This window comes from Rhipicephalus sanguineus, chromosome 8 (assembly GCF_013339695.2).
Source record: "Rhipicephalus sanguineus isolate Rsan-2018 chromosome 8, BIME_Rsan_1.4, whole genome shotgun sequence".
Taxonomy (NCBI): domain Eukaryota; kingdom Metazoa; phylum Arthropoda; class Arachnida; order Ixodida; family Ixodidae; genus Rhipicephalus; species Rhipicephalus sanguineus.
In genome coordinates this window covers 60,874,109-60,896,659 of record NC_051183.1, presented here as the reverse complement: position 1 = coordinate 60,896,659, position 22,551 = coordinate 60,874,109, and the positions used below count along the sequence as shown (strand labels likewise).

Sequence of the window (22,551 nt, the reverse complement as noted above, 5' to 3'; positions counted from 1 at the left end):
CTTAGAGCATAAATAAAAAACTGTTCGTTACGAGTTGACGCTCTGCTTACGATCAATTTAAGGACGTCTTGGTTGAAGAAACTATAAGAAAGATCATCACTGATGCGAGATATCAATAGAAATTGTGATGGAATGCAATAGCGCACCTATTAAAGTGTTTTTACATGTATTTTTACTTTTTACTGATATTTTATATAATACATATTTTTATATCATTTTTACTTATATTGTTTAGTTCACAGTAAACGAAATTACGATATTGGTCTAGATAACAGAACAGGTACGTTTATGTTTAATACGCAGTGCAAGACATTCACCTTATTTTCTCACAAAAACCATTTGCGACTCAATATGGACACGTAATAATAATAATAATAATAATAATAATAATAATAATAATAATAATAATAATAATAATAATAATAATAATAATAATAATGAGCTTTTACGTACCAAAACCACGATATGGCACGCCGTAGTGGAGGGCTCCGGAACATTCGACCATCTGGTGTTCTTTAACGCACGCCATAAATTCCACCACGAAAACACCAGCAACAAGAGGCACGCAGCCTCCCAAGGCAGAACGACAGGGCGGAACTTCGGCCGGTGTTCCTGGAAAATAATTATAAGCGCCAAGAGCGGAAACTTCCGTCGCGAAAACGAGATAGTTATGACAGAGCCCGCATTTGCGGTAGCGTCGTTACCTTACATAGCACGTGTGCTTACACCAAAGCCAGCTTTACCGGCAGTGTGATTTCTATATACCGCGTTGCGGCAGGAAATCCCAGCGCAATTAAAACCCGCAAAACTCGGAAGCCGTGTTTCGCGCACATCACGTGCTGTCTAATTGTTCTGCAGATGACGTATTGTTAATAGAGCAGCGACAACTTTCTGGCGCATCCTACGGAAGAGAAGTTGACTATCTGTCCTTTGTTCTTTTAACCCCTACCTCCATTAGAAATGCTGGATGAGTGAACCCATTGTCCTTAGTGTAGATCTCATCAAGTTTTTTATTCGCAACTTCGCGGGATCGAATCACGGTCGCGGCAGCCGCATTTCAGTGGAGGCAAAATGGAAGAAGCCAGTGTGCTTAGATTTATGCGCCCGTTAAGGAACCCCAGGTGGTGGAAATTTCCGGAGTCCTTCACTACGACATCTCTCATAATGATATCATGGTTTTGCAACGTAAAAACTCCAACAGTTATTGTATGAAGTTCTTTATTCGTTTTTTTTCTGACTCTACAAGCATATATTTTGTAATGAGAAATAGCAATGGCACACTGCTGGGAATCGGGAAGCGTACTGGAGCCCAGTGGTTTCGAGCCATGAAGGGTAGCGCGAAATTACAAACAAACAAACAAACAAACAAACAAACAAACAAACAAACAAACAAACAAACAAACAAACAAACAAACAAACAAACAAGCAAGCAAGCAAGCAAACAAACAAACAAACAAATAATGACGAAACAGGAGATAGAGGAAAGCCAGGGATGTGAACTAGTCTAGAATAACTGTTTCTTTACCTTAAACTCGGGAACTAGTTGAGGAAATTTAATTGTTCAGTGTAAAAAGAGAGAAAAGCGAACAAACAGACATGCTTCAGGGGCAAGTAAAACATAAGCCGCAGCATAGTGAGAGGTTCGCAAGAATGCCGTTGAGAAAATATGTCCTCATCAGCATCATCGTAGCATACGCGGTAGGTTAGCGACTATCGTATCGTGCCAAAACCACGAGGCGATTACTAGACACGCCATGTTGTGGGACCTTGGATTAATGTCGACAATCCGGGGTGTTAATGTGCCCCTAAATCTAGGCAAACGGGGGCGTTTTGTAGCGTTAGCTACACTTGCCTAGCCGGAGCCGATTTCGCGTGGATCCTCATGAGCCGTGCTGCGCATGCGCGAGGATCAGTGATGTCACACAGCTGGCTCACCGGAGCCGGCATCTCACGCGCTCTCCGCCACCGCCGCGCACGACTCGCCGCTGCTGGTCTGCGCATTCGAGAGGAGTGACGTCGTAGCCATGGCAGACACACTGGCGCCGGTGCGCGCGCAGCTATTCGCCTTCGCTGTGCAGTTGCCGTCTGACACTGCGCTGGAGCCGCTTGATAGCGCCTCTGACTGGCGTTTGCAGGTGGGTAACGCCATGGTGAAGGAGAGCGCAAATGCTGCTCAACGGCGCAGAAGAGCCAAGAAGCTTAACTCATCGGATCCCGAAGTAGTTGTCTGGCAATTAGCGGTTCAGCGTACGAAGAATGAACAGAAGAAGGCTAATAATCCTAGACAATCTGGAAAGCTAAGAATAATCAGCTGAACCTATGCTAACGCTACGTATATCCTGGCATAGCCGAGCTAAGCCACTGCAAATTTTTTTTCATCGCGTTTTCATTGAAATGCGACCGCCACGGCCGGGGATATAACTCACGCGATCGAGCTTTTCAATGTAACGTGTTCATTGCTAAAGTAATCGCGAACACGCAGCTACACAAACCAGCCTAATCCGAGCGCAGTGATGTAACACTGGCTTTAGTTCGCCTAACCTTGACGCCATGTAATGCAGCGGTAACGCTGCATTGATTCACAGCAAATGAGGACGAGCGAAACAGAATTGCGGCACTCTGGCGTTTATGACACCGTCCTCGGAGATCTTTCCTTTTTGTACATTGAAAAGAAGAATAGGAGAGGTTCGCGCTTTCACGGCGGCATCGGTTACTTATTTTCGCTGAGTAAAAGAAGCACACAAAACCAAAGAGTGAGAAGAAGTGTCAAAATGTATGTCGCCCACTACACTCTAAGAAAAAATTACACCATCTCCCGCTAAAGGGGACCATGAGGCGATGCGAAGCCGGAGCACTTGCACGATCGCGTTCCATTGGCGTTCGTTGGGCATGCTACCGACCTCGCGTCGTGGAACGCGAAGAGGGACGCTTCGCGCGTCGTATCTTCCATCTAGCCTGGCCGTTAATTCTCACAGGGCGAGCGGGGAACGCGGTCGACAGGCGGGCGAGAGGGGGGCAGCGTGGGAGAGGAGAGAGACGCGGAGGAGACGCGCATGTGCTCGAGCTCATCGCGGCGTTGCGCAGGAGAGAATTTCGGCGTGTCTAGCCCGCGTTTCAGAGGAAGATTGGAAAGGGGGAGGGGAGAGGAGAAGGGGAGAGGGAAGGTGGAGAGTGGAAGAAGAGAGGGAAAGTGGAGAGGGGAGGGGAGAGGGAAAGTGGAGAGGGTGAGTGGAGAGTAGGTGTGTGGAGAGGGTATGCGCATGCACAGTAAGGGTGATCACGCCGCACACCACCACCACCGGATTGAGCTCCGCCTTAAGATACTACGCATCTAAAAAAGGTGTCCTTTCACTCTTCTATGCTATGCATGAGAGTCTCAGATATATAACTCTCTTTAGGAGAGTCGTGGGGCGCACGCCATTGCAAAAGAGAGTTAGCGTGTCTTTTTAAAGAGAGTTATACATCCCACGACTCTCCTAAAGAGAGTCAGGGTGCCTCTCCAAAGAGAGTTTTATATGCGAGAGTCACATGCGTAGCAAGAGAGAGTCAAATGACACCTTTTTTTTTTTCTTAGAGTGTAGAACACCTCATGATCGAACACAACGCAATCCAGCAGTATACGAGTCAGAAAGAATAGATTTGAGCACTAAAAAGACGGGACACAAAAAGACAAAACGACTGAAGGAGCGCTGGACCATATGAAGCCACACGCGCAGCAAAGCATTTTATTGAGTCCCAAAGACTCGTTCACGAGTTCAGGTAAGAGGAATAAGTTTACATGTACAACAAAGAGCAACATTTCACGGGACGTTGGCTCCAGAACTAATGCGAATTTCAGCTCTATCGGTGCGTAACGCTTCTAATCTAGCTGGTGACTGTGTAGGTTTCAATGCCAACAAGGAGCCCGGACATTTATTTGCAGGTTATGTTGCGAGAGAAAGCGAAATTATAGTTTTGTCGAACATTTCGCGTCTTGCTAATTTTTCCCGTTGGGTGTGCACTCACGAAGTCAATTATCATGTAGCGATTTTTAACGCAGGTAATCACAGAAGACAAATAGTTAAACATAACGTAGAACACACGATGACAACATTACGAAACTTGGAACACACGACTTTATTTACGTCAGTTCTTTGGCCTTTAAGAAAAACTAAAGAGGAATATTTTTACAACACATTTGTTTCTCCGAAAAACATTTTCAAAGAGGCAAGCCCTCTTCCCTGAAGGCCCGCTGTTGGCCGTGGTTCTTTCCTAGGTGGTCTATTTTCCGTGACGCCAACAGGAACGGGAAAGGTCAGAGGAAACAATACAGCTTTAGACGTTCACCGTCGTAAAGCGTTCCCGCTTCGGTTTAACCTTTGCCGATAGTGCCCCCTAGGGAATACTGAAGCCGTATAGAGCGTGTAATTCTTTTTCCCGCGGTTTGTTCTTGCTCTCTTCGCTATGGCCGCGATGCTTCTGCACGGGGGCCTTGCTTTACAAGCAACGCAGTCGTGACAATTTCCTAGCGTAAGCTCGCGTACATGTCTTGCCATGTCCCGTGTTGCGCAATCTTGTATTCGCTGCTTTCGTGTCTCGAGTCGCGCGGATTACGAAACGAAGAGCTGACACCGCAACGCTACTGTAAAGTGTGTCGCGGCTGTCATGCTGCGTAAAACCTGCTGCTTCGGACTGCCTGAAAGAAGATTGAGATTTAATCACAGGCTCAGTCGTCGGAAACATTCGTAGGCTAAGGATAGCTCGGACGTTTTGCGAAGGTGTTCAGTTCTCGTCTAGCATTTCTGTAACGTGTACGTTCGCATTAGGCGTTTTTTTTTTGATATGCCAAAAAAGCGCAGTAGCGGAACTTTCGGTTGCTCGTCACGGGGGCAGAAACGTCGCGAATGACGCCGTACCGCCGATGGTAAACAGCGCGGAAAAACCAGGCGGCCGAAAAGCGGACACTGGTCATGTGCACCCCGCAGTTCCAGCGTGCTCCAATGCTGCAATAATATGAAGGATGAGCAAAGACGTCTAATCAGCGTGGCAGCTCAGGTGGCTAGGGAAAACAGCAACTGCGTGAGTAAAGCGTCAGCCTTGCTGACAGAGAACTCAGTTGCTTGGAATGCACAGCAGGGCACTGTGCCTGTTAAATATATATTTTGTGCTCGTGGCGTACTTTTCGAGTTTCGTTGTAAGTGGAAGCGTTTTCATTGTAAAAGCAGTGCTCGTCCAGTGTCCGCCTCTCGTACCGGCATCTTTTCCGCGCAGTTTTTATCAGTATGAAGAACCAAGGAGCCCAATCAGCTACCATGCTGAGTGGGCTACTTGCCCCCCCCCCCCCCCCCAAAAAAAAAAAAGAAAAAAAGAACTTCAATAAAAGGGAAAGTTTCTGCGCGGCGTTGCACAATTATAGCTATTTTAGCAGTGGTTGGCCCGCGTGACTGTGGAGCCAGTAACGTACGCCGTGTCGCTTCGCCGTCGTCACTGTGTTGTAAGCAATTCTATAGATACCGGCAGAACCGGAGTCGACAGCGACGTGCCGCTCTACCAGTGACGTCATGCGTGACGTTTCGGCTCGGACCACGTGACTCTTCCAAATGTTACGGCGACCGAAAGTTCCGCTACTGCCGTCTTTAGTATACGGAAACGCGCTGTTCGCGTCTCAGAGACCACTTATTATCGTTTTACTGTGCTTCGAAACAGCAGCACATTGACACTATAGCACTATCGTTTAATAAAAAAGAAAATGCGATTCTAGTAAGTGTCTCTGAGTACGAAAATATCAAACAACTAATGATTAAAAAATGGGTCTTTCAGCGTATGCGATTTCTATCAATAAATAATACTTAAACATTAGGACTGTAATGCTTATTTGCAAGATGGAGAATACAAGCGTGTTCGCGCCTGCTTCGTGTCACGTGTTTAGGCAAGGGGTTATGTATTACTCAGTGTATTCTTGTGCTGAACGCAATTGATTGGCGTAGATGTTAGGCGTGTCCTGCGAGAACTTAGCGGAAGCAGAAAGTTTGTACGTTTTGATTCACTCCAGGTTTTCCATTCCCACCCTGTTCTAGAATATAGTTAGGAAACTCCTCTCAGGCAATTTCGGTCAGAAATGATCATGGACATCGGGAATAGGCGTGCGAAGTGGGGGGGGGGGGGGCAGGGGGGCGCCCCCCCCTCCTAGTCACCTAAGAAGAGGGGGGTGCAATGTCTGCCCCCTGCATTGACTTAATAGGGAAGGGGGGCGCCGCGATGAACCTTCGACCCCCCCCCTAAAAGGGAACCCTGCGCATGCCTATGACATCGGGAACATCGTAGCCCTTTACAGGAACTGGTTGGGAGATGGCTCAGAAGACACTTCGCGTCGGTGTGCATCACAGAATTACGTGTGACGCGGGGGTCATTCACTGTATGTAGATACAGGAAATTGCACCATCGCACAATGGCAGTGGCTCCATGCAATGGTTCAATGGTTCAATGGTTGCAATGGTTCGCACATTGTGCAATTTCGTGAACTCGTATTCGATAACGTCGAGGAAAGCTGCAACTAAATCTACGAAGTGACGTTTCACCTTAATGCTACCAGCTGTTCTTTTCAGAGAAAGATAATATATTTTCATTTGCTTTATTGTTATTTTGATATATTCATACAACGGGCCAAAGGGGCACACTTTTGCTGTTATCTCTTCGGCTTTCAAGCGAGTCATAAAGTATTACTTTTAAAGCTTTTTTCTTTTCAAATTCCTTCTGTTGATTTGCCAGTCTTAAATTATTGCATTTCGCGAGCACCTGATCTTACACTTTCACTCACAAGCTGTCTTAAGATTACGTTCGGTGGAACTCACCTGCTTTTGGTCAGAGGCAAAACAGGTGCAAGAAAGTTGACTTCATTCCCATTTCCAAGTTGGAAAAAAAAACTACTACAAAGAGCTACATAAAATCACGCTCAATTTACGTCCGTGTATCAGAGACAGCGCTGCTGCAGCTGCTGCCATAAGGCGCTTGATAATCCCCACACTAATCGTCTTAGGAAGCGTACACTCTCTTCAAACCCACAACCCCTCGTTCGTTACTTCTAAATCCGCGCAATCAGCGCGGTCTTTCTGAGCACCTGCTTCTCTTGCATGAGAGTGTAACAACACAAAATAATTTTCTGCTAAAGCTGACCTAGATGGGGGCATGTATTCTAGCTTTTTACCTAGGGTCACTTCCCGTTTTCTCATTACAACAGATTGCAATCTGCGACTACCTCTGTATGGACTTACGAGGTGGCGTACAGCGTCTGAGGTGTTGCGTTCCTAAGCTCAAGGACGCGGGTTTGAATGCCTACTTGAGACATATGCTCAAGAAGACCGAAGGACAATGTGAGGGAAAGTAGACAGGCCGCAGCGCTACACTTCAAGTAAGAATTACTCGACTCCCTGCCACGGCGGCGGCATTTCTTCGTGGTGCAGTCACACTTGTACTTCGTGTGTGCAGTTATGCTTGTCCTGTTCTTCCTAGAATTTTTTCGTCTTCTCTATTTAGAATATCTTCGGACATATAAGCAAGACAAGAACAAAGACGCCGTATTTTGTGTCTACTGTTTTCGGCATTAAAGGGGTACTGACACAAAAATTTTGGTCTTGCGTTTTTTCGCAATGTGTTGCTGGGGGGCCTGTTAGTCATAACACGGCACATCTTTTGCTGCAGCGCGTGACAGATAATTAATTACGGGCTCCTCATTACCGACCAGTGTCAGTTTCGATTTCAAAAACGACAAGCCTCCGGGTGCAACTATCACCACCTAGCGGGTGCAGCGCTCGAAAACGTCAGCACACAAAACTGTGACGCACTTCCGCGCGGTTCGCGAGCAGCCGCCGAGAAGTAGGCTGAAGGAGCAAACGCGGCAAAAAAACATGGCGGCTATAAAGTCAGCACAACTTGTTTCAGCGTGGTGACGTGAGAGAAGTAGGGGTCAACGAGGGTCACCTTTGAGGGTGTCAGTAGGGCGAGGGTGTTGATCGCTCACGCAAACTTCAAAATTCGTTGAAATACCATCCAAGCTGTATTCGCCGTTGATATTTTGCAAATGATGTACGCATTTTCACGGGAATCGATCCCGCAGGCTATCTCGGCCGCGAAATTTTGTGAAGTATACTGGTGGGTCGACTCGTGGCCATAACGTGAGTGTATGAACACCAGTGAGATATGCTTACGGCGAGTTCATGCGAAATTCTCAAGTGCCACCTATTTGTGATACACCATGCACAGTTTCGTTTATTTTAAGCAGCAAGGTGCACGTAAGTCCGTAATCGCTGACGTGACCGCGATTGGCGGCGTTAAGCGTTTAGTCCATAGCACCACCAATCAATGGTAATTGTTCTAACCAGCAGACACTAATGGGAAAATCAAATGCCGCTAGGCGATGGTATTGTTAAATCGTAAACATTTGATAAATAAATTTCTAATAAGCTATTTGGAACGCTGAAACTGCTGATAAGCCACGCAGCTCCACATAGCGCTATACTCGGGTTCTGAATAGTCGCCTTTGTTCTCAACAGTACTTACAAATTTATTTGAAAAACAAACCATTTTCGTGTTTGGTTTAGGACGCTAAGACACTGGAGCGTAGCACCAACCGGGAACATAAACAGGGAGCAATGTTTCCCTTCGCATTGGATTGTGCTCTACTTAGAATCATGCTACGTGTACACAATGGCGCTGCTTTGTTTAGCGAAAGAAATTTATTCGCACGTATATCCAGCGTTACGACGCCCCCTTTTCTTGCGCCTATATCTGCTCCATATTCCAGCTGCGTGTACAACGATTCAGCAGTACGCGGCCGAGGGAATAGCAAACCATGCATTGCAGTTTAGAGTTTGGCGGGTAATATATTGAGTTCTGCTGCACTACCGATACCACGGTGTTTCTGGGAAGAATGTGGGGCGGCAGTTTCGCCTGGCTTCGTTCTTATAGTAAATAACGGTTTCAAGCACTGAAAAGCATCTACCGTGTTCTGCTCAAAGTGTGCGCTAGGAGAAAGAACTCATTTGAATTCGAATCCACAAACCGGATAGGGCTGCACATCACAGGATGGCAAGTTTTCCGAGGCTTTCCCGCTTATTGGGCATAACCGTATTTGTGATGAAACGATGTCTGTGGTTTAGCATGGGCGTATACTATGGCAGTGCTGCAGATTTTGTTGACTGCTTTCTTTCCTTGCCTATATTGCGTGTATTGAATTTTTCGCATCGTCAAAAAAATAAACAGGAAAGAAGACTCTTACATGTGTTTAGGTAAGAAGTTAATGTTGTGTAGAGTATTGTAGTATAACTCAGTAGTATTATCACTGAGCATTATATTTGAAGTATTACTGAGTGGGTTCTTGTACTCAACGCAATTGGGTGGAAAGATTTCTGCTTGGTTGGCGGACGTGTTGTGTAGTTTCACACTGTTCATCCATCTCTTTCTTACTCTTCATCTTTCTTGTATACCCTTTCCTTTCTATAATTACCCCACCCCAAATGTAGGGTAGCCAACCGAGCCAAAGCTTGGTTAACCTTCCTGCCTTTCCTCCTCGTATCTCTCTCTCTCTGGCGGAGATGTTAGGTATGTCCTGCGAGACTTTAACGAACGCTGAAAGTTTCTACGGTTTGATTCACTTGTGCTTTTCAATTGCTTTACCGTTTTAGAATATAGTTAGGGAGCACCTCTTAGACAATTTTGGTGAGAAAAAGTACTGCCACTTCTTCGTCGTGAACACCATCGAACAGCGAAGCTGTTGCCTCCTTTCACTATGACCATCGCTGTTCTCACTTTATAGCTAAGTTTTCTGTAAGTTTCTTATTTGTATATTCTTTTTTTGTGTTGAGATAGGCCTGTGGTTACGGGTCTACAGTTGGGAACCAGCGTCTTGAACTGGCAGTACATTTTTTTTGAGTGAATTCTCCCACACCGAATACGTAAATTAGACGTTAAAGCAAGAGGTTCGCAAGAAGAGTTGTCTTTATTTGTTCGTATCTCTTCGGTCTTGCTGCGTTTGTTCTTCTTGAATGTGTTGCGGTAGTGCTTCGTTGTATTCTTGCATTTCGTGGTCACCATCGTTGTGCTTTGTCTGCTTTTCTCGCTCCTCATTGGCTGATTGGCTCCCCCCATTTCGCCGAGCCTCTCCCCTCTCCACGAGGGCTAGCCTTTCCTCCTTTCCGCCGCGCCTCACTCTCGCCCTTCAGGTCGCGTGACCAAGCGTTGCACCAAGATTGTCAGCGGCACAGGGTCGAGTAAGCGGCACAGGACCTCGCATCTGGTATGGTGCTCGTGGTGGATTGAAAATTCCGCGAGAATTCGCATCGTAGCTGCGTCGCACAATCCCGCAAAAACATCTGTACGTTCCTGCTGTAGATCAAGCTCGTGCCCAACAGCGACTCACTGAGTATCGGCATGACAGCGCCATCGCAGTGACATGCCCCATACGAACAGTGCGCAATCGCTTCATCCACATTGTTTATACAAACACACTATTTACACAAGCATGTCCGTCCACCTCGTAACGTGTTAATGTGATGCGGCTGTGCATTCCGAGGATCTGGTCTTGTATCGAATGATGAACATACTTCGCGTTCGCTGCTCCACCCTTCAATTTATTTCCTACAAGTTCGTCATATTTAGCAAACAAGTTCAAGAGCTCAACGAATATTCCCTTGTTTTCGCTTGTGACACCTTCATCGTGGCCCCTCTGAGCGATTCCTTGAACGGCAGTAAATCGCAATATATCGGCAACTCTTGCTATATAGAGGCAAAAATCCTGCACCTCCCTGAAGTACGCGTCGCTGAGATGTGATGCAACTGGCTTGCTTTGGCCTCCCGGCTTCATCTGCGTGTAGGAAACCCACGATGCCTGGTAAGCCTTATGCGCGAGTAGGTTTTCGTGCTTCCTGAAACGAGCGTCGTTTTCTAGGGCTTTTTTTTCCAATTAGCGTATCCACCACTGACAAATGCATATTTCTCACTGGCGCCAGTTTAAAACATTCTGCAAGGGTAACAGAAAGCTGCGTCAGTCCGCGCGCTGTACTCCAACCGAGGAAATAGGCGATACCAGTCCGAGTTGAAGCTCCTGCTCAATTTGCCGTACTTCTTAGATGGAAATGGGTTCAGTATTGGCTGTGTGGGTTGCTCTGCCTTGAACTTCGAAATGTCCAACTGGCCTGCGTGGTCGGCATCCACAGAGGCGGTGAATTCGGTCGCAGAACAAGGTTCATCCCCTGCTGCCCACGATGCGGAAAGCTCGCCACATTCGCTGTCCATATGAATCGGCGAGGACGGACAAGCGTCTTCAGAAGCGGTGCTATACACAGTTTCTTCAAGTGGAATAGAGACGGAGCACCAAGAAGAATTTCCTTGTTCTTGGAGCGTCTCCGAATCTCAGAAAGCTCGAGGGGGGGAGGGGGGGGGGGTACGCCTTTTTGCTGGGCCCGCTTGCTCGAAGTCGAAAAAAAGTCGGCAGTGGACCTTTTCTGCGACATACTGAGGCAATTAACCCAATGTCCTGTAGGGTAGACCGTACGTTGGAGTGGCAGCAAGACGGGCTCTCGTTTCCTCCTGCGTCACAAGCACTGCTTGCGAGCGATCGAGTACGGTGTAAGAAAAATACTGCCACGGTGTAGGAAAAAAGTAGTCTTACACCGCGGGAGCGAGCAAGCGAATCGAACATCGCGGCAGTTTGTCCGCTTTGTTTATTGGGCGTGCTGCATTGGCGCCGCCGAAAGACGACACGCGCATCCCGCGTGCTGTGTTCTGCCTTCGGTTCTACTGCTGTTCAGTGTTGAGCCTGAGATCTCGGCATGGCCAAGGGTCAACTCTGCCCAGCTGCCGAGCAGCGTTCGCATGAAAAGGTATTGGAATTGGCTCCGTATATAAACATTCAAGCTTTTCAAGCCCACGCTGTTTTTTAGCCTGTTTTCTGGTCCACTTGTGGACGTCACGTGTATCCTGCGTGGTGTATGCGTGCTGTCTTGGGTTACCCAGCGCTCGCGGTTATGCGACCCTAGCAGGGCGAAGCTTATTCTCTGCGGAAGTGGTATGTGACGTTGGAAGGCGCCTCAAAAAGAGGCTCTCGCATCCGAGGCACGAACTTGCTGGTTCCCGCAAGCAGACCGGACTGCAAAGTGTAGACCCTTTCTAAATCTTTATCAGTCGAAGCCTTCTTTTTTGTGCCTGTGCGCACTGAATTTCAAGCGCCTGTTTATTACAGGTGAGAGGGCAATGGCTTGTGAGAAGAAATTAACTGTTAAAGCCTAAAGAAAATTGTCCTTTGTATAAGCAGCGCTACTGTCATGCACGTGCCTCCCAATTATGACAGATATTTGACAATTGTTACATACCGCCTACCTTGGGTGAGCTTTTCGGCGCTCTTGGGGGGGGGGGAGGGGGGGCAAAGGCGGGGCAGGCGAGAATTCTGGGGGGGCTCCAGCCCCCCACCCCCCCGGTGGCCCTCACCGGCTCCGCGGCGCCTCTGATTCCCCGACCTCCTTATGCAAACTGCGATTTTGGAACAGCTTTCTTGCCATTTCAAGAGCTTCTGATGCAACCAGCTGAAAGAAGATTCATTGAAGTTGATAAGTCCCCGGGAATACACAAATCGAGGCAATAGTTCAGTCGCAAATCGCTTTTTAGTGGACAGAAAAGCCTGCAAAATTTGAACGTTTCCATAGACTTCCATACTTCAAACTTCGCCCGCAATTCGGAACGGGTTTTCGGCAGTAAGTAATGGTACTGCTTCCATGAGATGTCAGGATAAGCGCATAGAACTTATTTCCAGGGGAATACTTTGAAAGATGGCTTGTGTGCTTAGTTATTCGCTAAAAAACGACGCTCTTCCATAGAAAACGCGCATGTTTGCAGAGGCGACCGCTAGAAGCGCTGTGCGGCGATGCGCATGCACAGGTGCTTTGAGGTGTAGCGTATTCATTGATTTTAGAGGTTCCTTTTGGCTTAGGGCAGTGTATTTAGTACGCCGTGATTATTTGTTGTGACAGTTTTCTAACACGTGGGCATCGGTGAACACATCTGGCCGTGGTCAAAAAGATCGTAAAGTGTTCGGGGTGCGGGGTAGGTTGGAAGATGGAAGTTTGTGCGGATGAGAAAGCAGAAAGAGCTGACGCGAAGTGTAGACAATGCGAATTTGAGGAGAAAATGGAAAACATGATAGCTGTCCAGGCGACAGCTGAAGACAGCTTTTGAGGGAGATATACCGAGAAAATACAGTTTGCATAGAATGGGAAGGAATACGTAGCAAAGAGAACGTTGATATTAGCAAGGGGCTGAGAGAGGGAAGTCCTTTGTCCCCGTTGTTATTCATGCTGTACATGGTGAGTATGGAAAAAGCGCTAGAAGGTATTAGTAACATTTGTTTTAATCTGTCACACAAACAGGGCGGCGTGATGATTGAGCAGAAGCTTCCAGGTTTATTTTATACGGACGATATCGTCTTATTTGCGGACGGTCGAGAGGATATACAGCGGCTGGCGGATATATGCGGAAGAGAAGGTGAAGCTCTAGGACCAGGATTGAGTATAACAAAATGTGGATTGATGGTACTGAATGATCCTTGTGATCGGGCGGTGTCAATACAAGGCCAAGAAATACCGAGGGTGAGCGAATACAACTACCTCGGAGTAACGGTAAATGAGGGTTACAGGTACATGGAGGTACAGGAAAAAGCCTCGGCAATAAAAGGAAAGAGGGATGCTGCAATAATGAAGCAGAGAGCGTTGTGGGGATACAATAGGTACGAGGTGCTTCGAGGTCTGTGGAAAGGTGTAATGGTTCCGGGGCTTACTTTTGGGAACACAGTGGTGTGCATGAGGGCAGAGGTGCAACCGGGAATGGATGTAAATCAAAGGACTATAGGACTTCTCTCGTTAGGCGCTCACGGGAAGACGGCAAATGAGACTGTAAATGGCGATATGGGATGGGCAGATTTTGTGGCGAGGGAAGATCAGAAGATCAGAGGAAAATAAGGTTCGAGGAGGGGCTAAGGAACATGAAGGAGAGTGGATGGGCCGAGAAGGTGTTCCGTTATTTGTATAGGAAGAGCGTGGAAACACAGTGGAGAAAAAGAACTAGGAGGCTCACTAGTAAATACACGGCTAGTAGTGTAAGCAATATGTCAACAAAGAGCGTTAAGCGAAAAGTCAAAGAGGTGGTGAGGACTTACTAGACTGCAGCTACGGAGAAAAAACCGGCTCTGAGTAACTACTGAAAGGGCAAAAATGAAATAAGCAGGGAGGCATTTTACGATAATTCAACGGGAAGCGCTGTACTGTTTGAATCGAGATCGGGTCGGCTTAGAACGCCTAGTGATAAAGCGAGATTCAGTAATGAAGAACAATTCTCACACTGTATGGAAGATAAGGAAACGGCGGAGCATGTTCTGATTGAATGTGGAGATATCTACCCAGGTGTACGTTTGGGCGCGAGTCTATATGAAGCCTTGGGTTTTAGGGATAACAATGGAAAGCTGAACACACCCGCGATTGAAATAAGTAAGAGACGGTTAGAGTATTTGTGGCAGAAAATTACAGAGAAAGGACAAAATTAAATTTTGGAAAAAATAAGGACGTTCTTCCGCAGGGGGCAGAGAAATGGGCTGTGAATTTGCGTGTTTTTTTTTCTGTAATAACATAGATTTGATAGAAGTTGAGGTATTAGGCCAACATGAAAAAAAATATAAAGAAAACGTTTTTCTTATTTGTCGAGCCTGGTGGCACATTTGTCACAGGCCCGTAATAAAGGGGACGCTCATAGCATCCATCCTTTGCGAATGCACGAAGCAGCACATGTGCAGAAGATCCGCCGCCGTAGCTTTCCCTTCATTGCTAAGAAAAGTTGTCGTAGTTGGTTCATTGTCGAACTTGTTAGGAAGTGGCAGCGCAAAGACACGAGGGCAAAGAAACACAGTAGGGGCGCTGAAGCGCAGGACAAGGCTTGTTGCACCAGCTTGGCGATGAGGTCAGAAACCCCAAGAAATGAGGCATCCAGAGGTTTGCTTTATACCGTACTCCTTAATGCATGAATTTGGTACGCTGTATACTTTCATGTTAGGTTTGTCATTTTACGGCGTAGTCGTACAGTCTACGTGTAAGATTCTGAAGAGATGATCTTGGTAGCACCATACGTGAGATCGAAAGCTGAACTGAGCCATGAGTCTCTCGATCAAGGAACAAACGGACGCAGTACACTCCGTGTATAGTACATGGAAAACATGGGCATTTATGAGCACCTTTTTACACAATATCGAGGCCGCCAGCCGAGTGTTACAAATTACAGTAACATGACAAATAACACATTCCAACACAACACACACGGTAACACAAATGCGGCGTCGCTGACGTTCGACTCAACACGGCAGTCCGCGATCGATGATCCGCAGAATCGTCCCTCGGACCTCCCCACACGAGACGACCGTCGACGAGCAGCACAAAGCCCCAAAGAGGAAGAGCTCCGCTCCTCATGACCCCGCGACACATCACCACCAGGCGGCGCCACCGCGGGAGGACAGCGCGAACTCTCGCTCCACGTCGTATACGCTAACTACTGCGCCATTAGTGTCCCGCGGTGAAGCCAGCCCGCAGGGCGTGCGGGCGCCATGAGGTGAAAACAACTTACAGGGGGACTTGCTGTTAGGCTAGTTGGTGTTTGCTGAAAGGCGTAGTCTAGCGCCAAGACAAATCCAAAGACAGAGAGAGACATAAACACAAGCCCCTGTGCTGTATGTCTCCTTGTCTTTGGATTTGTGTCTAGGCTCTACACTATGACGCTGAACTTACCGGGATGCCACAACTGGAAGGGTACGAGTCGCGAATGTTGCCATTTCTTTAACCAGCTGCGAGGAATGTTCTCAGATGGTCGGTATATGTGGATGAACGTCGCTCGCCTGTCTCTGTACACACCGCGTTCCATACACAGCAGTCGATACTGCTGAGGCTACGCAATCAGCAAAATGTGCAACTCCGCGTGTCTCATAGCCGCGTTTCGTCGTTGCAAGTGCGAGCAGAGCAAGGACCGCAGTGCAAAATATATTAGATGCGAAGTATCTTATGGCGTTGTTCAATCCGGTGGTGGTGGTGTGCGGCGTGATCACCCTTACTGCGCATGCGCATACCCTCCCCACTTCCCCTCTCCCCTCCCCGCTCTACTTCCCCTTTTCGCTGTCCCTCTCCACCTCCCCTCCCTCTTTCCACTCTTCCTCTGAAACGCGGGCTAGACATGCCGAAATTCTCTCCTCCGCAACGCCGCGATGAGCACCAGCGCATGCGCGTCCCCTCCCCCCTTTCTTCTCTCCTACGCTGGCCCCCTCTCGCACGCCTGCCGACTGCGTTCCCCGCTCGCCCTGTGAGAATTAACGGCCAGGCTAGAGGGAAGACAAGACGTGCGTAGCGTTCCTCTTCGCGTTCCACGACGCAAGGTCGGTAGCATGCCCAAAGAACGCCAACGGAGCAAGTGCTCCGGCTTCGCATCGCCTCCTGGTCCCCTTTAGCGGGAAATGGTGTAATTTTCTTGCACTGTGGCACGCGCACCAAGCCTCGCAACGCGTCAAATGAAAAAAAATGAAGAACGAAAGGCTAAGAGATATGGAACAACATGTTCACAGCCGTTGTTTATCTCTAAGCCACAAAGAGGTGTAACTTATTACTCCTCATAAAACTGAAAAAAATAGCACCGTGGGTGCGAAAACATCTACTGCAACAAGTCTTGCTAGCCTCCACAGCGCCCATTGCTGTGTATGGAACGGAGCATAGTCTGCACAGAGCAAGAGAGAACTGGCCAAGTACGACCGAGCGAAGACGGGTTGCGTTGGAGCCAAGTACGAGATAGAACGGGCAGCTGAATCACCGCTACTGTCATCCTTCAAGACAAGCGTAGACAGTGCGCTGCTAATTGTGCTTAACCAGCCGAGAACTCACTAAATACATTGAGTTGAACGACTGAACAAAGAAAGCAACCACGTTTATTTTCAGAGGATGCTCAGCGCCGCTTTGATCCATTTGCGGTTGGGAATGACGCCACTCCAGACGGTCCCGGTGCCCATTCCGCACAGCGCCTTGGTCATGGTCACCGCGGTGCCTTGGCTCGTCATACCCACCAGCGTCCAGTTGGAGGAGCGGTTCAGACGGCACACCAAGGGACCGCCGCTGTCCCCCTGCAACGGAACAAGACCACGTGTTTGGCTTTTTCGTCAATTTTCCTGCTGAGCGCTTTCGATGCCTAATTTCCAGACGCTTCATTTGGTTAAATGCTTTCTTTCTCACCATGGCTGCTATTCTTCTCTTCTAAGTTGGGAAAAAAATAGTGCAATTCGGGCAGTTAAGTCGTTACTTGCGGCGGAAGAAATTGGCTTTAGCTTTTTTTTTTATTACTGACTGTATGGCGCACGTTATAAACGCGAAAATCAAACCAAGGAAGTCGATTGAGCAAATGCGGGGAAAATAAAATGGTATCTCATCTTGTGCCATTTACTTGACTACGAATCGACTAGCCCAAGAACAAATTATTTCGAGCAGCGCAGTCATGCTTGCTTAGTGCAAGACTAGCGCGCCGCATATATTCGTTCACAAACTCGGCTCCTTCATGCTTCTCCTGCTGCTCTATACATAACTTGCAACTGCGTCACACCACGGAACTCTGGGATACGATCTCACGGCACCCGCCGCCATTACCGAGCACATGGCAGCAGACGACACCGACTCAAGCTGTGCGGCTCTCGCATTTCCCATGAACGCTGCACATCACAACGGCGATTCGTGCGATATTTGGCTGCTGCACGAGAAGTGTAAATCAATAATAAAAGAAAAAGACCAGACGCGGAGACGTACTCTTTGCCAAACGGGATCACAAACCCGTGCGACCGCACGAGAGAACTGTCCGAGAGGCGGAGCACATAGCTTATGCGCGCGTAAACAGGAAGGACCTCAGGCGTTGCCCAACGTTTGGGTGTACGGGTGTCACTTCATATCAGGCAAGTTATGCTTCCGAATCTGCTCACCCTTTCGCCTAGTGCAGCACCACGGAGTTATGCACAAGGTCAATTTTTGTCGAAACGTGAAGCACCTAATTGAACACAGCGATCGCGCCTTGGTTTTCGGGAGGCCCTCTTAGCTCTTCGGTGAAACGAACCCCGACTGGGCGCTAAACCTGTTACTGGGTCATGGTTTCCTGCTGCAATCAGCGACGAAATACGTGCAGTTTGAGCGCCGCAAAATGCAGGCGGCGAAGAGCGCCGCCGAGGGTGACTCGTGCGAAGTTGTTTCAACCATTACATGCGACACGACGGACGACACTGCAGGCTGCATAATGTCCTGAACGATTCTCGTTCGTCATAAGCGCAAGACAAACGATCAAAACACGGGCACTACGCCGAACGATCCACGCACGAAGGTCAACAGAGCGCGGTCACTGAGACGTATGTGCTCGGTGATGGCGGACGGAAGACAGGAACTGACGTCACTTGCAAGTTATGTATATATGTGAAGAAAAAAATAAAAAGAATCATTCTGCACTGTGGCTTTCGGGAAACTTATGCGTGGTGTAGAAACATCATGCCAGATGTATGGAAACCATGTATGGCCAGCCGAGAAGCGAACAGAATAAATTGGGGCAGCTACGTGCTAGTGGTGCGAAGACTGAGGAAGCAGAGCGGAGCTCCTCACTTCCCTTTCCCACCCATAGCTATACAAGACTATGCTAGGCTTTACCCTCTCACCTCCCCCTTTCCCACCCCTTGCTGTACTATAGGCTATACATGGCTATATTCGCTGTTTCTTTTTCTTCTTTCTATTTTTTTGTGTACGTTTCTTTCTATCTCTTTAGCTCTCCATCGATTTCTTTCTTTGTATTTCTCTCTTTCGTCCCTTTCTTTCTGTCTATTTATTTATTTATTTTTTCTTTCTCTCTTTCTGTTCTCTCGCCCATCAGAGTTATTGCATCCCACGCAGACAAATCGACGCACGCGTTCTGGGAGCGAAGCAGAAGATGAAGAGCAGATACTTGGGCAAATCTGCAATGATCCATGACAGTGCTTGGAAGCGCAAAAAGACACAATATACACAAGAAGCGCTCGTCGTTTGAGTGCTCGTCTAGCCTAGTTCTTCTTCTGTACCTTGTATGTTTCGCCCTTCCAAGTACCATCGTGGAAGAAGAAGAGGACGAAGAGAGCGCGTGCCGGTTCATGATGATGGTAGTTTTGAGGTCACACCACGCGGCATAACGAAAAGCTTCGGAGCTCCGCTGTAAAAGTTGTGCATCACAATATACACTTGAAGGGCCAGCTGCAAACTTAGTAATCCATTATGCTACGCAATCGGGCCACAGACTTGCAAGACGCAACTAGCCGCAGTATGTACTGATGACGCCAGGCGATGACACACCCCATGAGGACATGTGCTGACGTCATTATACGTCACACTTTCCTAAGATCTATATGAGTTCACGATGGCGGTACACTGTGACATCATTAGCGAGGTATAAGTCCCGTGGGTTTTTGTTCATTCGCCTCCTGTCGTGTTTCACTTAATAATAATACGAGACACTCAAAATCTGAACATATGAACTGACATGACATGGTCCAGCGTCGTTGGATTCGTCGACGGCGCACACTGTGTAGTTCTTCCTAAGGTTCGGCTGAACGCTGAGGATGCTGCCGCACGCTTGGTCGAAGTCGCGCACGACGAGGCGGGCCTGCTTCAGCAAGAACGAGTGGCCGCTTCCTGCATGTCGTCAGACGCGTCACAGGGTGGAGCTATCAACGTCACCCGTCATCTTCGTGATCTGATCTGACACGCATATATATTAAGTATTGTGTGAAAATATTAATGTTACCGTAACTAAGACATAACACATTTTCCGGCTGCTTTTCGCCGCACAACATAGGCGTCCTTAGAAAGCCAGTGCTCCATAGATGTTTTTCACGTTGCTTCACGTAGACCGCAACTGAATGAAACTAATGGTTTGCATTAGGTTTATATTAGTTAATCAACTACCTAAACTACTTGTAGGCAAGGAAAAAGAGATGCAAAATTTGTATTGAGATGGTTTCATAACTGCAAAGAAAAAACGCTGCGACAATTAGTTTTTTTTTTTGGAAAAGTAAAAATCCACGTCGGCGATCTTAGTTGCGAACATCGCAAGAACACCCCAATAAATGCGCATTCTGGCTTTCAGTGTTTTAAGTATATTTCAGCTGATTCCCGAAGTCCAATAACTTGGAATGAAAGAACAATATCAATTGCAAAACTTCAAGTAGTTAGGCCTAAGCAGCCTGCATGAGGTGCTCAGCGCCGTTTCCATAGGCGTGCGCAGGGTCCTCCATTAAAAAGGGGTTGAAGGACAAGTTTCACCGAACCCCCCCCCCCCCCCCACCTTTTTGGTCGTGTCCGAAAGAAAACGAGCTCCGCAAGAGATGCAACGATGAAAGTGAAGCGATGCTTCTCATAAAGGCTTGCCTGGGCCAAGGTGGGAAGTTCTTTGAATGCATTAGGTTGCCATGGTCGCCACTGTCGTCAAAAACACGCGTAGTGATTAAAAGATGACGCCAACGTCCCCCGTCACGTGACTCCGGAGGAAGGCGCCCTCCTCCCCCCGGGCGCACGCCATGGTTGCTCCCTATTCTGGGCACACCAGCCGATAGAGTTGACTTTTGCTGTTTGGGTTAAAGGGACACTAAAGAGAAAAACGATTTTTTGATATTAGTAAATACTAGTAAAGAACTCTTTCACGATACCGAAAACACCACGCTTGCTGCGAGAAGACGCTTAGTAAGCGAGAAAACGCGCAAAAACAAAATGTGTGTGGCGACGCCACCCTGAAGTTTCTGCACAATTCGCCGTGACGTCACATGCTTTGACGGCGCCTGCTAGGGACTACGTAGTTCCTAATCGGTAAAAATAAAATACATTGTCCTCTGAGGGGGCCATAGACTTGACATACCAAGTTTGGGGAAATTTTGTTTAGCTAATGGCGACAAAATACGATAAATGCACTTTGAAATCAGTGACCTCAAGCGGGGACATTTGACGCGAAATTTAAAAATGAAACTCTGAACTTGATTTTCTCCTCTATTAATAAACATGGTGGCAAAATTAACGACATGACAGTTCTAAGAACATAATTTATTGATCTAAACCGATTCATTGTTTCTCTTTAGTGTCCCTTTAAGGAGGCGACATAGGCCCGAGTTTTCGATGAGCAGTTTGCTGTTGTGTAGTTTAATACGAACTCAGGTACATCAACTAAGATCAATTATGCAATACTTCTAATATTCACTTTAGGGCCAACTGAGTCTTGTTATGTTGTAAAGGGAATTAGACAAAGACCGGCCCTTTTCTTTCTTTCTTTTTGCCAACGTACATGCTGCGTGATGATTTTTTCCGGCGTTTTAAGAAATTCAGCGAAATAAGTAACAAAACAATGTGACTGCTCCCATGCGCTAGCGTGTTGCAGCGCTCAGGGCTGAGACGGCTGAAACGGAATTGGGAGCAGTTTTCGGAGCAGGAAAATTTCCAATTTGGAACAGAAGAACCTTGATTTTGAACAGTTAGCGGCATTTAATATGTTGTGCTAGGAGCTCGAAAAAAAATTTTTTAGCAACTTGGGGGGTACAAGTACATGTTTTAACTCGCTTAGAATACATCTAACACTGAAATAGCCTTTGGAGAAAGTTTTTTTTTAACAGATTATCGCCAAGTATGAACTACACTACCTTTTTACATACCCCGCAGCCTATCTAGCCCCTGTTACAAACGTATGAAATAATTGAACAAAGGTTTTGGAAACTAAGTTCACCTAAAAAATTTAAAAAACAAGAACAAAACGAGAAAGCATCACACTTATCAAAAATAAAAAAAAGCTTTGATTGCACAAAAATTGATGTCACATAGCAGTAGGTCTCTCCTTAAGATCAGTGATATGATCTAGCATATTACTGCTTTGGCTTTTTGTACGTCTGCTTATTTAGTTTTTCAAGCTTCCCAAGAGCTGCCTGTCAGAGAGTGTTACTCTTTGCCAGGAGAACATCACAATAGGTGCCTTTAGCTATCTGCTCGGCTGCGCGGTAGGCATAGCGTCATGTGTACTGCACGCTTTTAACATACGATAACAAAAGCGGGCTGCACCGCCGTTCGCTGCCACCTCGCGTGGGAGCACTTTCAAGATTGCGGAGCAGGTGCCAGGAAACCTCGCCGCACTGACTATCTCGTGAAACGCGTGCGTATGGTAGTGCAAGAATAGCGCCGTTGCAAGCGTACTGTACGCTTTTATTGGGAGATGACACAGACGCGCTTCGCATCAGTCCGCTGCCGCCTTCTCGTGCAAAACCGCTAGAGCAGGGGTTCTCAAACATTCTGGCCTTGGGGGAACTCCAACGGCTGTTCCAGAGTGCCGCGGAACCCCTCACTTTTTTTTGAGCGTGTAGACAATAAAAAAAATTACACCATCTCCCACTCAAGGGAACCATGATGAGGTGATGCAAATCAGCATTGGGGCCGCACAGCAAGTTTACGTTACGTTCACTCGGCGTTTCCGTTAGCGTGTGAG

At 47.4% G+C, this 22,551-nt stretch overlaps 1 protein-coding gene across 1 annotated transcript in view; it reads right to left on the bottom strand.

Moving 5' to 3' along the window:
- Nucleotides 1–16,952: 16,952 nt before the first annotated feature.
- LOC119403258 (chymotrypsin B) overlaps nt 16,953–22,551 on the bottom strand; it is a 32,744-nt gene continuing 27,145 nt past the window's right edge. The window contains exons 10-11 of the mRNA XM_049418710.1: nt 19,576–19,727; nt 16,953–17,164 (exon numbers count right to left, since the gene is read on the bottom strand). Of these exons, the coding sequence (XP_049274667.1) occupies nt 16,979–17,164; nt 19,576–19,727 (338 nt within the window). The 3' untranslated portion in view covers nt 16,953–16,978. The remainder of the gene's footprint in view (nt 17,165–19,575; nt 19,728–22,551) is intronic.